This window comes from Heterodontus francisci, chromosome 42 (assembly GCF_036365525.1).
Source record: "Heterodontus francisci isolate sHetFra1 chromosome 42, sHetFra1.hap1, whole genome shotgun sequence".
NCBI classification, from domain to species: Eukaryota; Metazoa; Chordata; class Chondrichthyes; order Heterodontiformes; family Heterodontidae; genus Heterodontus; species Heterodontus francisci.
The window spans coordinates 20403241-20421416 of NC_090412.1; the positions used below are offsets into that span (position 1 = coordinate 20403241).

The 18176-nt window shown below is 44.8% G+C and overlaps 1 protein-coding gene across 1 annotated transcript in view; it reads left to right on the forward strand.

Moving 5' to 3' along the window:
• Nucleotides 1-13370, forward strand: part of LOC137355505 (microsomal triglyceride transfer protein large subunit-like) — a 93464-nt gene extending 80094 nt beyond the window's left edge. Inside the window, exons 16-18 of the mRNA XM_068020726.1 lie at nt 195-319; nt 4180-4350; nt 9318-13370. Coding sequence (XP_067876827.1) covers nt 195-319; nt 4180-4350; nt 9318-9465 — 444 coding nt within the window. The 3' untranslated portion in view covers nt 9466-13370. The remainder of the gene's footprint in view (nt 1-194; nt 320-4179; nt 4351-9317) is intronic.
• Nucleotides 13371-18176: the final 4806 nt, after the last annotated feature.

Sequence of the window (18176 nt, forward strand, 5' to 3'; positions counted from 1 at the left end):
ATAAGGTGATTGCTGAAGTCATTGTTCACCTTGCGGCATTTCAGATTAGTCTGCTTCAATTTCGGAAACTTGGGGAATATAAAACTGCATGTAAGTAATAGAGATAACACATTTTCCCAGAGTACTCAACACCAATTGAAAACATTTGCTTTTGCTGCACAGATATAGTGTGTTCAATTCCCTCTCTCCTGCAGGCAATCGTACTGCAGTCTGGGCTTCAAGCAAGCACTGAATTCCAAGGGGGACTTGGAATTGACATTTCAGGCAATATCGAACTCAGCTTGTGGAGTCAAAAGTCTAAAACCAACATTAGAAATAGGTATGTAAGTGGAAGTATCGAAGTCAGACAAGGTGTCCAGCACCTCATTATGTTTTTTTTATTAAAGTGGTACTGATACCATTCACGGAACAATTAGTAAACTGTACAGCATAATCTAGCCTTAGCTAAATTACCCTAATTCATCACTTTAGTCTTTAAGTTCAGTGCTCCTGTGGACACTGTTGGACAATCAGCACCATCAGAATCAATTCTACAGATCACTGAGGGTTGGTTTTTGTCTGCTAAGCTGGTGGAGTGGATTGCCTGCCCTTCCTAGAATTCACCCCTTTCCATTCCATTGGTTTAACTGCATCACCTATGATTCTTCTGACTCATTCAATTGGCACTGATAACCTAGGCTTACACATGAGTGACCGCTACCAGGTTGAAGCTGCAGAAGGTTGCCACTCCTCTAGAATATTCTGGCATGTGCCACCTTCAACATTAAAATCCCCGATTGAAGTGAAAGAATTTTTATTTACTCTCAGAATAATCCCGAAAGTTAACATCTGTATATTTTGCATAGTGTGCACTTCTTGTTTACAGACCTTACTTGCTGTTGTCACTATTTTTGGTCAAACTTTTCTGTCAACATTTACTGTTGTAAATTGGTACGTCAGCATTTCCCATTCAATTTTTCAATGTCAACTGTCACATAAAAATGTAAAGAATAGGAGCAGGAGAAGGGCATACAGCCCCTCAAAACTGCGCAGCTATTCATTAAGATTATGGCTGATCTGATTTTGCCTGTTCTCTATAATCCTTGACTCCCCTATAGTTCAAAAATCTGTCTAACTCAGCCTTGAATATATTCAATGACCCAGCCTCCACTGCTCTCTAGGGAAGAGAATTCCAAAGATTCACGACGCTCTGAGAGAAAAAATTCCTCCTCATCTCCATCTTAAATGGGAGGCTCCTTATTCTGAAACTATGCCCTGCGGTTCTGGATTCCCCCACAAGTAGAAACATCCTCTAAGCATCTACCCTGTCAAGCCCCCTCAGAATCTTAGATATTTCAATAAGATCACCTCTCATTCTTCTAAATTCTGAGCATAGGCCCGACCTGCTCAACCTTTTGTCATAAGACAAACCCCTTCATCTCAAGAATCAACCTACTGAACCTTCTGCGAACTACCTCCAATGCAAATACACCCCTCCTTAAAGAACAAGACTAAAACTATTCACAGTACTCTCGGTGTGGTCTCATCAACAACCTGTACAGCTGTAGCAATATTTCTCTATTTTTATACTCCATCCCCCTTTGCAATAAAGGCCAACATTCCATTTGCCTTCCTAATTACTTGCTGTACCTGCATGCTAATGTTTTGTGTTTCGTGTACCCCCAGATCCCTCTGTATCACAGCATTCTGTAGTTCCTCTCCATTTAAATACTTTGCCTTTCTATTCTTCTTACCAAAGTGGATAACCTCGCATTTTCCCCACATTATACTCCATCTGCCGAATTTTTGCCCACTCACTTAATCTATTATCCCTTTGCAGACTTTTTGTGTCCTTCTCACAACTTGCTTTTCTACTTATCTTTGTATCGTCAGCAAATTTGGCTATAGTGCACTTGATCCCTTCATCTGAGTCGTTAATATAGATTGTAAAATAGTTGAGGCCCCAGAACTGACCCTGTGGCACTCCACTAGTTACAATTTGCCAACCTGAACATTAACCATTTATCCCGACTCTCTAGAACACACAAAAGCAAAATACTGTAGACCATAGGAAATAGGAGTAGGCCATTTGGCCCATCGAGCCTTCTCCGCCATTCAAACAGATCATGGCCTGAAATCTGAAATAAAGAAATAAAAAATAAATAAACTAAATGAAATAAAAACAGAAAATGCTGAAAATATTCAGCAGGTCTGGCAGCATCTGTGGAGAGAGAAGCAGAGTTAAGATTTCAGGTGTGTGATCTTTCATTAGGAAGACATTAGAATTATAATAGGTTTTCAGCAAGTGAAAGGGGAGGGCGGGAAGAAGAACAAAAGGGATCTGTGATAGAGTAGAGGGCAGGAGAGATTAAATAGCAAAAGGTTTCATGGTACAAAGGCAAAGTGAGTGGTAATGGGAGAAGTAAAGAAACACAAGATGTTTGTAGAGGAGGTGTGAGTGGCAGCTGTCTGAACGCAAGACAAAGAGATTAAGAAAGAAATGAGGAGAAAACAAACCAGCAAAAAAGCACAAAACAAAATGGGGGCAGAGGTTCTGATCTGAAATTGTTGAACTCTGATGTTGAGTCCAGAAGGCTGTAAAATGCTCAGTCGAAAGATGAGGTGTTGTTCCTTGACCTTGTGTTGAGCTTCATTGGAACACTGCAGCAGGCTGAGGACAGTGCGAGTCGGAGTGGGATAGACAATTGAAATGACAGGCAACAGGAAGCTCAGGGTCATGCTTGCAGGCTGAACAGAGGTGTTCCACAAACGGTCATCCAGTCTGCATTTGGTCTCCCCAGTGTCGAGGAGACAACATCGTGAGCAGTGAGTACAGTATACTAAATTGAAAGAAGTACAAGTAAATCGCTGTTGCTTCTGGACAAAGTGTTTGGGGCCTTGGATGGTGAGGAGAGAGGAGGTCGAAGGGCAGGTGTTGCATCTCCCGTACTTGCGTGGAAAGGTGCATTGGGAAGGGGAGGGGCTGTTGGGGGTGACTGAGGAGTGGACCAGGGTGTCGCGGAGGGAACGGCCAATAGGATGCCCTCTTGCAATAACAGAGCTGCAGCCTGCCACTGCAGCGAAGTGAGATTGAAAGAAGTTGCCTGAAGATGGAGGCAGTCTCTCAGCACTTTCAATACCTCTAAAAGTTAAAATGGCCACAGCTGCCAGACAGTCTTTGTGGAGGGGGAGTGGTTTAAAAGCAAACTGGAGCCCGCCTCTTTCCCCACCCTCCCCCACCCCCAACCCCCTTCCCCCTTCCCGGTGTGCCACCTAGAACCACCTCCTTTCTCTGGCCGTGTTTTGGCCACTGCGGGAGTCCTACCTGCCGACTGGAAACTCCCAATCGGCATGGGAGAGGGGCCTTAATAGACCCCTTAATTGGCTCAAAAGGCTTCCCACCACTTGCAGGCAGGTAGCCATTTTGGACCCGATCCGCCCTCCTGGAAAATGGCTGGGAGTTTGGGCTGTGCCGGGGAACCAGCACGGCAGCCACAGCAGGAAATTCCAGGCTTGACTGCCTTCATTCCTGCCCTCATCTCACCATGAAAATCCTGCCCATTGTGTCCACCCCAGAGGGCTGGGGATGCTCCATTGCTGAATATATTTAAGGCTGAGATAGACTGATGATCAGTCTTTCAGAGAATCGAGGGATATGAAGAGTGGGTGGGGAAGTGGAGTTGAGGCAGAAGATTAGCCATGAACGTATTGAATGGCGGAGCAGGCTCGAGAGGCTGTATGGCCTGCTGCTGGTCCTGTTTCCCATATTCTTAAATGCAGCAACCTATGTGTGCATAGCAAGATCTTACAAACAGGAGTGTCTTAAAGGAGGAAAGAGGCAGTGAAATTTAGGGAGGAAATTGCAGAGTTTTGGGACTAGACACAACCGCCAAGGGTAGAGCAACGGAAAATGGAGATGCACAACAGAGACACCATATGGATGATGTCTCTGCTACCCACAGTATCTTATTTATCTTTTTAAACCTCTGTCAAGCAATATTTATAGGTATCCACAGTGCTGAAGAAAGTAGGCAATATAATAGAGTTTGTAGGATTTACAAAACGTGTCTCGTCCATCCTGGAAGGGTGAAGAATTAACTCTGCAAGCACTGCTAAATGTAGATCTGTTGCCTGTTTGTTTGTTTACACCCTTGTTAACTGTCGCTATATAATTGTAATGCATTTTCCATTGATGTGCAGAGGGACACTAGTGCTTAATTCTGTAATCAATGTGGACACCTCCTTTGTTCAAGCGGGGGTGAACAGCACTTCCGAGGCTGCAGCTTCTTTGGATTTTGTCAGCACTGTTGCGTTTATGGATTCCCCAATTCTGATCTGTCTACAGCTGCTAAAAGAGTCGTTCCCGTACAGGTAAAACACATTGAATGCAAATCCTCGATCTGTGCTGCATTCTGATCAATAAAACAAGAGTTCATCTTGCTTTCATTTTTTAACCCTTTTCTTTTTGCTTCAAAACTCCTTCTGTTACCTTTCTTGTGGTCCGACTAGGGCATCTCATGTTAAACCGAATCCACCCTTTCCGGTAGACACTCAATATTCCACGGTGCTGTTCCGAGGAAGAGCAAGGGGAGTTCTCCCCAGTGTCCTGGCCGATATTTATTTCTCAACAAACAATTTTTTTTTAATTCTTTCATGAGATGTGGGCATTGCTGGCAAGGCCAGCATTTGTTGCCCATCCCTAATTGCTCTTGAACTGAGTGGCTTGCTGGGCCATTTCAGAGAGCAGTTAAGAGTCAGCCACATTGCTGGAGTCTGGAGTCACGTGTAGACCAGACCAGGTAAGGACGGCGGATTTCCTTGGGTTTTTATGACAGTCGATAGTTTCATGGCACCATTACTGAGACTAGCTTTCAATACCAGATTTTTATTGACGAATTGAATTTAAATTTCACCAGCTGCCATGGTGGGATTTGAACCCCTGTCCCCAGGGCATTATCCTGGGCCTCTGGGTTATTAATCCAATAACATTACCACTACGCCACTGTCTCCCCACACTAGGCAAAACAGATGACCCACCCGTGCGGCACATAAACACTGGAGTGGACCTGAGCTGAACAGCCTGTCTCTGTGCTGTGAATACTGTGTATTATCTCATTGCTGTTTGTGGGAGATTGCTGTGCGTAATTTGGCTCCATGTTTCCTACATTACAACAGTGACTACGCTTGAAAAGTATTTCATTGATCGGGAAGCACTTTGGGATACCCTGAGATCGTGAAAAACACTCTATAAATATTTTCCTTCTTTCCTTAATTTCTCTATTTTCCATATTCTGTCCCTAGCTGGAACTGCATGGGGGCCAGTGCCTCGTCTTGATTCTGAATAGTTGCTGTTGTCGCCGTTCTCCTAATCCGTATTGATACACAACTTCTTAATCCCTTTGTATTTCACAACTTGCACAACTGTGGAAGGTGTGAAATGATTGGCAGTTAATACTACAGCATTGATTACAACTCCCTCATCAGAACCACAGATCTTTAAAATTGGGAGCTCAAGATAGTGAAAACAACAAAGCAGACACGAACTTTCATAAATAGGGGCTTGAGTATAAAAGCAAAGAGGTCATGCTAAACCCATACCAAACCATAAGTTAGGTTGCAGTTAGAATGTTGTGTTCAATTTTGAAAAGGTGTGTGGACATGCCCCAATTCCCAGCACGTGTGACTTTCTGTTGTTTAAATGGTCTATATGTCTGGGGATAGATACCGACCTCCACACCCATATCCCCAAGATGCCCCATCTGCCCCACATTGCCAGAGCTAAATGGGAAAAGTTTTCCAACTGTGCCCAAATCATCCAGCATTGCCATGGCCAACACACCCTTTGGGAAGGTGGGGCATTGGCTTTCAGACTGATTGGTAGCGTAGTATCCACGGGAGAGACTCTCTGTACAACTCTTACTGTTTTCATTGAGCTGCCGAAGTGTACCCATACTATTCACTGAGTAAATGTAGCCTGAGGTTGGACTTTAGTAAGATCTGACTGTCAGATTCAAACCTCAGGTAAACAGTGCACAGTTTTGTGTAGCTGCTGTTGAATTGTGTGGAAAAGACACTTGAAATAAGCCCAGGAGATGGAATATCTGAAGGAAAATTACAAGCATTTGGAAGTGGGAAATGGAGCCAGGAAATGCTGAACACACCAAGCATCTGTAAAGAGAAAGCAAGTTAACCTTTCAGGTATGGACCCTTTTGTCTTTATGGTGGAACCTGTTGCATATTATAGAATGCTAACAGGACAGAAGGAGGCCATTCAGCCCATCGTGTCTGTGCTGGCTCTCTACAAGAGCAGCTCAGCCATTTCCACGTCCCCGCTCTTTCCCCATAACCCTGCAAAAATTTCCTGATCAGGAGCTCATCCAGTTCCTTTTTGAAAGCCCCGATTATATCGGCATCCACCGCATTCTCAGACAGTGCATTGCAGATCCTAACCACTCACTGCATTAAATAGATTTTCCTCTCGTTGCCATTGGTTCTTTTGTTAGTCACCTTCAATCAGTGTCCTCTGGTTCTCAACCTTTCTGCCAATGGAAACAATTTCTCTGCATCTACTCTGCCTAGACCCCTCATGATTTTTGAACAATTCTATCAAATCTTCCCTCAACCTTTTCTCTATTTCCAGCACTTTTTGTGTCAAGCAACAGTTCAGCACTCCCATGTGTTTGGCTATAAATCAGCAGCCATTCTTTTGAAACTGGACGTTAAAAAATAATTCACTTTCATATATCACTTTCCCTGTTCTCAGGACGTCTCGAATTCCTTCACAGCCAATGATTTTTTGTTAAAGTATATGCAGTATTGGAGGGAAACATAGCAACCAATAAGCTAACAGGTCCCACAAACAGTACATTAGATAATTGGCTATTCAGTTTGTTTCTAGTGATGTTGGTTGAGAGATGCATGTTGGCCAGGACACTGGGAGAACTCCTCTGCCCTCTTCGATATTTTAGGTTCAGCTTAGACTGCAGAAGGGGTCTCAGTTTAACATCTCACCCAAAAGACAGCACCTCCGATAGTGTAGCACTCCTGCAGTACGGCACTGAAGTGTTAGCTTGGATTATGGGCTGAAGTCTCTGGAGTAGGATTTAGGAACATAGAAACATAGAAAATAGGAGCAGGAGTAGGCCATTCGGCCCTTCGAGCCTGCTCCACCATTCATTATGATTATGGCTGATCATCCAACTCAGTAACCTGTTCCCACTTTCCCCCCATATCCTTTGATCCCTTTCGCCCCAAGAGCTATATCTAACTCTTTCTTGAACACGTACAATGTTTTGGCCTCAACTGCTTTCTGTGGTAGCGAATTCCACAGGTTCACCACTCTCTGGGTGAAGACATTTCTCCTCATCTCAGTCCTGAAAGGTTTACCCCATATGCTTAGACTATGACCCCTGGTTCTGGACTCCCCCACCATCGGGAACATCCTTCCTGCATCTACCCTGTCAAGTCCTGTTAGAATTTTATAGGTTTCTTTGAGATCCCCCCTCACTCTTCTGAACTCCAGCGAATATAATCCTAACCAACTCAATCTCTCTCAAACGTCAGTCCCACCATCCCAGGAATCAGTCTGGTAAACCTTCGCTGCACTCCCTCTATAGCAAGAACATCCTTCCTCAGATAAGGAGACCAAAACTGCACACAATATTCCAGGTGTGGCCTCGCCAAGGCCCTGTATAATTGTAGCAAGACATCCCTACTCCTACACTCGAATCCTCTTGCTATGAAGGCCAACATACCATTTGCCCTTTTTACCGCCTGTTGCACCTACATGCTTACCTTTAGCGACTGGTGTACGAGAACACCCAGGTCTCATTGCATATTCCCCTCTCTCAGTTTATAGTTGTTCAGATGATAATCTGCCTTCCTGTTTTTGCCAGCAAAGCGGATAACCTCACATTTATCCACATTATACTGCATCTGCCATGCATTAGCCCACTCACTGAACTTGTCCAAATCACCCTGAAGCCTCTCTGCATCCTTCTCACAACTCGCCCTCCCACCCTGTTTTGTGTCATCTGCAAATTTGGAGATATTCCATTTAGTTCCCTTATCTAAATCATTAAAATATATGGTGAATAGCTGGGGTCCTAGCACAGATCCCTGTGGTACCCCACTAGTCACTGCCTGCCATTTGGGAAAAGACCCGTTTATTTCTACTCTTTGTTTCCTGTCTGCCAACCAATTTTCTATCCATCGCAATGCACTACCCCCAATCCCATGCGCTTTAATTTTACACGCTAACCTCTCATGTGGGACTTTGTCGAAAGCCTTCTCAAAGTCCAAATAAACCACATCCACTGGCTCCCCCTTATCAACTCTACTAGTTACATCCTCAAAGAATTCTAGTAGATTTGTCAAGCATGATTTCCCTTTCGTAAATCCATGTTGACTCTGTCCGATTCTACCACTGTTCTCTAAGTACTCTGCTATAAAATCTTTGATAATGGACTCTAGAATTTTCCCCACTACCGACATCAGGCTGACTGGTCTGTAATTCCCTGTTTTCTCTCTACCTCCCTTTTTAAATAGTGGGGTTACATTAGCTACCCTCCAATCTGTAGGAACTGTTCCAGAGTCTATAAAATCTTGGAAGATGACCACCAATGCATCTACTATTTCTAGGGCCACTTCCTTAAGTACTCTGGGATGTAGATTATCAGGCCCTGGGGATTTATCGGCCTTCAATCCCATCAATTTTCCCAACACCATTTCTCTATTAATATTGATTTCCTTCAGTTCCTCCCTTTCATTAAACCCTGTGTTCCCCAACATTTCTGGTATGATATTTGTGTCCTCCTTTGTGAAGACAGAAACAAAGTATACATTTAGTTGGTCAGCCGTTTCTTTGTTCCCCATAATAAATTCCCCTGTTTCTGACTGTAAGGGACCTACATTTGTCTTCACCAATCTTTTTCTCTTCACATACCTATAGAAACTTTTACAGTCAATTTTTATGTTCCCGCAAGCTTACTCTCGTACTCTATTTTCCCCTTCTTAATCAATCCCTTGGTCCTCCTTTGCTGAATTCTAAACTGCTCCCAATCCTCAGGTCTGTTGTTTGTTCTGACAAATCTGTATGCCTCTTCCTTGGATCTAATGCTATCTCTAATTTCCCTCATGATGCTCTGAGACGCGCGTGCACTCTCACCCCTGACTAATTACTCTCTAGGGAGCCTATGGATTGTCTAATGTCATTCTCATTTTCCCGTTTGAGTTTGTATTTATCACATTCAAATGTCTCCAAAGTTGTTCTTAATCACAGAATATAAACAAAACTTGAACTTGAGTATTAAAGTTGTCTTCTTCCTCCTTGTTTTCAGAGAGACGGTTACGATCTATGAGTCTTTGCAAAAGGGGTTACAGTTTACCAGCAGGAAAAAGAGAACACTGAATGTTCAGGGCACAGAGTTACCACTGCATCAAGCCAACTCAGCGATGTGTAAGAAGCTGCTCTCCGAGCGGGTGTAGCTTCAGACTGGGTGGTGAACTTGTTTGACACTGAGTGTCCAGTCAACGGGCAAAATTAGCAGGGCCGGGAATTTCCTTGGAGCTGTTTTCCCCCGCCCCCCCCCCCCCCACTGTAACTTAGCTGGAAGTGTGGCTAAATCGCATTTACAGGTGACTGTGGAAATTCCCAGCCTCAGTATATCTGTTGCCAGGCAAGTTAGGGTTAACCATTCCTCTTTCAGATGTAATGCTCGAGTTGGTGATATTAATGAAGTGATTTCAAAGAAAAATGCCTAATGTGAAAATTGGTAAAAGCGTTAGGACATAACAGCATGTTGCTTGGAGCAATCAAAATACATTTCACTGCGATTTCAAAAGCCACTTGTCAAAGCTGCAGTATGCCATGTGTTGATCTTTCAAACCCAATAATGCAGAATTTGATGTCATTCAGTCTCCCTTTCCCTAAGTTATGCTTCAATATTTTTGTTTTCCCTTTTACCCAGTTTTTCTTTCTTCCCACTTTAATCACCTTATCAGTTGCATTCACTCCTGTGTGTTCGTCAAGTGCAAGGTCAGAACTATGGGCTTTGACTTGCCTGCCTATTTCTGTCGAGCCATTACGAGGCCGGTGAGGTTGCAGTGGATGGTTTGAAGGTGCAGTGCTTCTCCATGAGCAGTCAGATAGCTGGGAACAGAAGTTGAATTATCTAAAACTTCCCTCCCAAAAAAATTAGTTTGTTTGGCTACCATTTGCAAGATTGGATTTAATGCATTCAGAATAAACAGGAGCCGCCCTTTCAGTTACTTTCACCCATTAGCTCTGAAAGAGCCTGCTCGTTTTCTACTTGGATAGAAGCTGCCATATTTCAAATGTTGCACTCACTCCGGAATTTTAAAAAAAGCTTGCTGTCGCTCCTAACAGTCCCTGCTCCTATTTAGCTCTTCTTGGCCTCACTCCCCCTCCCTATCTTTGTAAATATCTGCAGCCTGATACTAGACTGGGAACAATGCATTTCTTCAACTGTGACCTCTTACACATCCTCCAGCCCCTTCACCCCATCATTGGCAGCCATGCCTGCAACAGTCTAGAACCCAAGCTCCGAAATTCCCCCTCTGCCTCTCTCTGCTCTCTAAAGGCGCTCCCTAAAACCTAACCTTTTGCTCACCTGTGCTAATGTCTCCAGTATGTGGCTCGTGGCCTATTCTGTTTGATAACCCTTCTGTGCAGCACCTTGGAATATTTAACTGTGTTTAAGGTGCTATATGAATGCAATTTTCTGTTTTTCTTTTCTGATTTTCCCCCAATCCCACCTCCTCTGAAATCCGAGTGCCCTCCAGCCAAGCAAACCTTTCTTAGTGTCAGAGCCTAGGCTGCGATTATGAGCAATTTGTTCATTGGAAGGAGGGGCTAATCCTGACCCATCATTGTCCTCATCTAAAATCAACACGGGCCAACTTTCAAGGAGGTAGTTCCTGCACTGCATTCAGAAACCGGAAACCTGGCCAGTTACTGCCCACCTTCCTACACTGGGTGCTGAGGACCATTCGAGAAGCCCTGGCTGAAATCCATGAACTCCGCACAGACCGCAGATTGAACCTTGGGCCACACGACTTCAACAGGGAAGATAATCCCTGGCAGATGTCAGACAGCAGCCGATTCGCTACCAGATAAGACTAATTTTACTCCCCATGTTCTCTATAAAAATGAACACCAACAAGATTTTACCAAAGACAGCAAACCATACTCTATTTTGAAGAAAATAATTTGTGGCAGATTTTAGGGATGTTGGGTAGATTCCATTTCAATGTATAACTAACAAGCAAAGTACTGCAGCTTTGAACTCTACCCAGGGTTAGGCCTCGTACATAAAAGCATTTTTTGTATGTAAATTTAATTTGATAAATCTGTCGTTAACCTGATTACAGTCAGCCCCGTTTACAATCATTTTGTTTTGATATACGGTTAATTGAATTATGCACTGTCTTTATGAATTTAACTTTTTGTCACAGTTTGAAATTTTTCAATTTGGGCGCACTACTTCTAGGGTTGTCAACTCTGGGTCTATTCCTGGAGGTTTCACCACCTCGACCTGCCCCTCCCCCACACTCGCATCATCTTTTTGAAGCACTACCCTCCCACTTTGGGAATTTGTCTATTGAAAGGAGAACAGACGCATGGGGCAGAATCTTAAAGACATTGTTTATAAGTGCGGGTTCGGACCATTCCCAGGTCTCAACTCCATTTGGGTCAGAGGCCCCTGACAGGGAACCTTATGGGAGGCAGCCATTTAAGAGGCCGTCTCCCCGTTTGCTGTCCAATTAAGAATGACAGGTGGGTTCCCAATACGATGGCCCACAGCACTGCCAGGCCGGCAGTCCCATTGGGAGAGGTGGGTGCTCTGAGGCAGGTAGGGGAGTGCGAGGACACCTCAAAATGGAGGGACTCTTGGGCACCTACTTAAATGTTAAATATAAGGAAGTTCCACAGCTCTTAAGACCATCAGTGTGGAGGGAAAACCTCTCCACAGGAATGGTTATGGCTGAGGCTGTGGCCTTTTTATTCCTGCGGCTCATTGATTGGGCCAGTGAGAGGAGGCAGGCACCAATGGCACTCCGGCCAGTTGCCAGGAGGCGACCTCTAAGCTGCCGCTGGCCTCTGCACTCAGCAAGGGGTGGGGTCAGTTGAACACTGGTAATTTGCCATCGCCACCTGAAAATTGCCCCCTAAGTTGGGCCTTTATTGGCCCAATTACCCACCACTGCCAGGTGGGTAGCTGCTGGTACTGTACGCCCACCTCTGGCAAAAGTGTGTGGAGGTGGGAATGCGTCAGAGGGCACAACTTAAAAAATTTCCCCTCCCCCTGTCTCCACGGGGCTAAGATTCCACCTTTTGCTAGCAATTGGATGAATTTTGACTGTTAGTCAAACAACCTTTCTCTCGAATAGAGTCATTATGGCACAGAAGGAGGCTATTTGGCTCATTGAGTCCATGCCAGTTCTCTGTCGAGTCTCACTCGCCCAACTCTATCCCTGTAGCCCTGCAAGTTTATTTCCTCAAGTACCCATCCAATTTCCTTTTGAAATCATTGATTGTCTCTGCTTCCATCACCCTTGTCGGCAGTGAGTTCTGGGTTATAACCACACACGGTGTAATAAAGTTCTTCTTCACATTCCCCCGAATCTCATGCTTAAAGCCTTAAATCTGTATTCTCTAGTCAGCTAATGGGAACAGCTTTTCTTTGTCTACCCTACCCAAACCTGTCATGATCTTGTACTCCTCTATCCGATCTCCTTTGCTCCAAGGAGAACAACCCCAGCTTCTCCAACTTAACCTTGTAGCTAAAATCCCTCAATCCTGGAACCATTCTGGTAAATCTCTGCACCCTCTCAATGACCTTCACATCCTTCCTTATTTTTAATTTATTTGGAGCATTTTCGTTTATTTGTTAAAAAGATTTTTTCAATGACCCTATGATTTGTTTTTCCTGGAGTTGTTCCCTGCAGTGTCCTGGAGATTAAGGTTCAATTCCTGGAGACTGCAGAACAATCCTGGAGCGTTGCCAACTCTAACTGGTTAGGAGAAAAATGCCCCTCCCCCTCCCAAGTGACCGCAGGCGAATAAGTTGACAACCCTGAAGATACTGTCGCTCTGAGTTATTTTCTAGCGGGGCCGCTATACGCTAAATGATACAATGCGTTCGATTAAGTTCTGTTTTAAAGATGAACCTAATGGTTATCTTACATAGAGATAATGGAGGGTGATGTAACCAGGGAGCTGGTGGCCTCGCTATAGTACTGTGTTGCATTCTTGAGAGGAACGGGTGACTTTAGATCCCTGGTTCCCAAAGTTCTCCACCGATGGGTTTTCCCCGTCTGATATCCAGGACCTTTGTAGACTGATTGATAAAGATTGATTGTTGTAATCATTCAACAACTCCCTTGTTATATTATGTGACTACCAGGAGGGTAGCAGGTCAACTAGATGGGCCTTTGAGTGCTTTTTTATCTAGCAATTCCTGTGTTCATTAGAGTACTGCTGGCTGCCAAACACTTCATGGAGACACCGAAAATAGCAGGCAAACATTTCCCTTTCTTATTAATGTAACACTAACCTTTAACCAGTTGTAGAAATTATTGTACACAAAGTACTGGCACAGGAAGAAAGTTCCCATCATTGGGTGTACATGAGAACAAAGGTGGAAACAGACATGGTGTAACCTCCCCACCCCTGCCCAACCAACCGCACCGGCACCTGAGAGCAGAAAAAGCTACAGCGCATTCAGGAAAAACCTTGGTTTCTTCCCCTCACACTTCCTAAGGAACACTGGCAAAGTTCCAGGAGACAGGAGGTAGTCCTGGAGCTTCTAAAGAAGGCACCAGCACATGGTATGTGAACTAAAGCTTTGGTACTCGCTGGGCCTCTGCAATATAGTTCACGTGTATCACTTTGTGTGAGGTAGGTGTACGGGTCCTGAATCTCTCTGGGGTTTTCCCATCTCCAGCCATAACATTAGCTAATTTTAGACATTTACATTGTGTCTGCTGGGGCTCTGCTAATTTCCCGCTGGAGAAACTGAGCAGAAATTCCAAATTATTCAATTTAACTGTCAGTCATTAGGCAAAGGTAGCACTCAGAGGTAACTCACGAGGCAGCAGAGGGCAGTGGCTCTGTCCATTCAACTCTGGAACTGGACTCAAACCCAGCCCATTACTGGGATAAAGGTCTCAAAGGACAAAGAAAATTACAGCACAGGAACAGGCCCTTCGGCCCTCCAAGCCTGCGCCGATCCAGATCCTCTATCTAAACATGTCGCCTATTTTCTAAGGGTCTGTATCTCTTTGCTTCCTGCCCATTCATGTATCTGTCTAGATACATCTTAAAAGACGCTATCGTGCCCGTGTCTACCACCTCCGCTGGCAACGCATTCCAGGCACCCACCACCCTCTGCGTAAAGAACTTTCCACGCATATCCCCCTAAACTTTTCCCCTCTCACTTTGAACTCGTGACCCCTAGTAATTTAATCCCCCACTCTGGGAACAAGCTTCTTGCTATCCACCCTGTCTATACCTCTCATGATTTTGTACACCTCAGTCAGGTCCCCCTTCAACCTCCGTCTTTCTAATGAAAATAATCCTAATCTGCTCAACCTCTCTTCATAGCTAGCGCCCTCCATACCAGGCAACATCCTTTTGGTAATGTGGCGACCAGAACTGCACGCAGTATTCCTAATGTGGCCGAACCAAAGTCTTATACAACTGTAACATGACCTGCCAACCCTTGTACTTAATACCCCATCCGATGAAGGAAAGGAAAGCATGCCATATGCAATACCCCGTCCAATGAAGGAAAGCATGCTGTCTCCTCTATCTACTGGCTGTTGGAAGCCCAATTTTCCCCCCACTAAGACTCGAGTCCTAATTGAATCGCCGTTGTTTTGCTAAGAAGTGTCTAATTCTGGCAGCACATTTCAGGAAATATGTCAAGATCTTAACAAGGGTCCAGAATGGTGCCAGAAATGTAGGAATTCAGTTATGTGGCAGGACTAGAGAAACTGCAGTTATCCTCATTACAGCAGAGACGGTTGAGGGCAGACTTGATAGAGGCATTCAAAATGATGAGGGGTTTGATTAAGTAGGGAGGGAGAAGTTGGTGCCATTAGCAGGAGGGTCAGTAACCAGAGGACACAGATTTAAGATAATTGGCAAAGAATTCAGGGGGGAAATGAGAACTTCTTTTATAACTAGCAAGTTGTTCTGGTCTGGACTGCACTGCCTGAAAGGGTGGAAGCAGATTTAATAGTAACTTTCAAAAGGGAATTGGATAAATACTTGAGCAAGAGATAGTTCTTTCGAAGTACCAGCACAGGCATGATGGGCCAAATGGCCTGCTTCTGGTTTGTATCATTCTCTGCCGGAGGTAAGATCCGATTATCTGTTTCCGATCAATGTCCCGAGCTGAAAATCTAGCCTGCATTCATTTGTCCCACTGTACGGTAGCTCAGTGCGTTCTGAGAGGAGCTCAGTCTAAACAAAGTTAAACTTAGAAGGAACAAAGCCAAAGAAATATTCGTATCGCAGGAAATTGTAACAAAGATCATTTCAAGGCACAATGATCCAATATTTAGATATGACTTAAAATGCTTGAGAGGCTGATTTTAAGTTGCTGTGCTGGGCGGGTACGGGATAACAGTTGTCTGGAATTCAGGGCACTGAACTCATTGCCCCATTCGCGCCCACAGCCACTTTCCTGGGGGTCTTCACATAGTTTTCAGGTGAGGGCCTCATTCTGGTGCGCTAAACGGGTAAACCACCAAGGCAGTTTGCCGTATCAAAGGGCAGAGCAGTCGGTGGGCACCAGGTACCAGGTGCTGAATGGTCTAACCGCCAACAGCCCTTGAAGTGAGCACCGCAGGCTGCTGGGGAAATGGTGCGTTTATTTTCCTTTGATTTTTGGGGGGGGTTGAGAGGAGCATTTGTGCCCCTCAGAAATCTTCTGGCCCTCTCTGCACCCCCTTAATTCCCCTGAAATGCCTCGCTCCGTGCCCTCTCAGCCGAATAAATTTTTGGCATATTTCTGCATCCTAGCCTACGGAACCCCCCCTGACCAAGACTGGCAAGGTGCCTGTAAACATCGAAATAGCTTGCTGGGCGAATGTAAATCAGGCCCGGCCTTCACTCTGGCTCGGGCATCGAACTGGATGACGGGTCGATTGTAGTGCCCATCACCCGCCCGATATACACTTGGGGTGCCAACCAAGCCTTCAGATTCCAGCCTGCTTGAAGTCATGTGAGCAATCCTATAATACAATGGTTTTGAACTGCTCTCAGACTTGTCCTTGAAGTAATCGTTATTTGTTTAAGCTGTCTAGTCATTATGCTGCTTTCATATTAACAATGTCTCCAGCAAGCTACATGGTGAGGTAGGTTGTACTGGTTTGAACCTGTGGTACTCTACAAAAGAACTAGGCTTTGTATAAAAACTCCATAATCCATTACCAGGGCCCAGGGCTGTAACCTGCTATTGACCCGTCCCAGCCTCACGTCCTAAAGCCTGGGTAGTGGTGAATTAGCTATTCAGGGTGGCACCCATACCTGCAGCAGAGGCAGAAATGTTGAGTGCCATCCTGAGGGGGGGGGGGGGGGACGAATGGGCACTTAACACCAGAAACAATTCGAAGAATTCAAATCCTGTAGTCAGGAGGCAGAGGGGTCACTGGGAAATTGGGCAAAAAGTTGACCAGGGTTGATGACTGTTGTTCACCTGGTGGTTTTAGGCCTTCTGTGGATAAGACTCAGGCGGAATTCCTAGGGAAGCCTGGGAATTCGCCACAGCCACAAAGCTCCGCAGTGTGAGCCGATGTGTGATGGACCTGGGCTCTGCCCCTCCCCCTCACCACCCTGCCTCAAAGACAGTTTGCCCCTGTTGAGCTTAAAATTTGTTGTTGGGAGGGAAGGAAAGGGCTTGTTCAGCATTGGCCTCACACCCTCAAACATTGTCACGCAGTCAGTTAGCTAGAAATTTTCAAAGGGAGATATTCTGTCACACTGACTTTCTTTCTGAATGAGATTTTCAGTAAAGCCTATGTGAGCTTTGATTTGTAAATTTGTTATATTGAGCAAAGGAAAAAGCAAGAACTGGTACTTATATCCTCAGCGCCTCCCAAATTGCTTTCTGAAGTGTGGTGGATGTTGCTGTGTAGGCTTGGATATGGCAGCCAAAGAGTATTCTACTCAAGGAGCAATTTAGAGGCTGCAAGTTCAAATCCCACCCTGGGACACTGGAAAATGGAACTAATTGAATCTGCTGATTAGTGGCCTAGTGGCAGTTAAAATAATCATAGAAGCTTCCAGATTGTTGTAAAAAAAAAGTCCAACTAGTAACTTGCAGGGAAGGGAACCTGCTGTTTCTGCCTTTTCTAACCTCTGATTGACTATTAAAGCCTGCTGGATAACCAGCAGTGAATGTGACCTCACCAGCACCACCTGTATTCAGAGAACAAATATATAAAAAATTCAGCAAGATCCCAAAAGCAGAAAATCAGATGAATGACTATTTAATCTGATTTTTAGTGATATTGGTCGAGGATGTAATCTTTGCTAAGACATGGTGAGAATTCCAGACTCTGCAAAACACGGGGAGAATTCCCCTCTCTCCAGGACGTGGGGAGAATTCCCGATTCTCTAGGACGCAGGGAGAATTCCCCTCTGTCCGGGACCCGGGGAGAATACCCCTCTCTCCAGGAGGTGTGGCGAACTCCCTGCTCTCCAAAACACGGGGAGAATTCCCCGCTCTCTAGGACGCGAGGAGAATTTCTGACTCCAGAACGCAGAGCGAATTCCCCGCTCCCCAAAATACGGGGAGAATTCCTGATTCTCTAGGACACGGGGAGAATTCACGATTTTCCAAGACACGGGGAGAATTCCCACTTTTCCAGGATGTGGGGAGAATACCCACTGTCCAGTAGCTTTACTGCTTCCAGTTGTTTTCATTTGATTTATTATTTCTGCAATGTTAATGGATAAATAAAATACAAGCGATCTGAATAGATAATACATTGCACCACTCGCACTGACCCCGCCTATGCCGGCCAATTGGGCAAATGAGCTAACCATTTTCCACGACCATAAGTGTTGTTACAAGTCAATTAACATATTATGAGCATTGAGTATTTCAGGCAGTTCAGTAAGTTCTCATTAATTCCCTACATTTACCAATTTAAAAAAGCTCCAC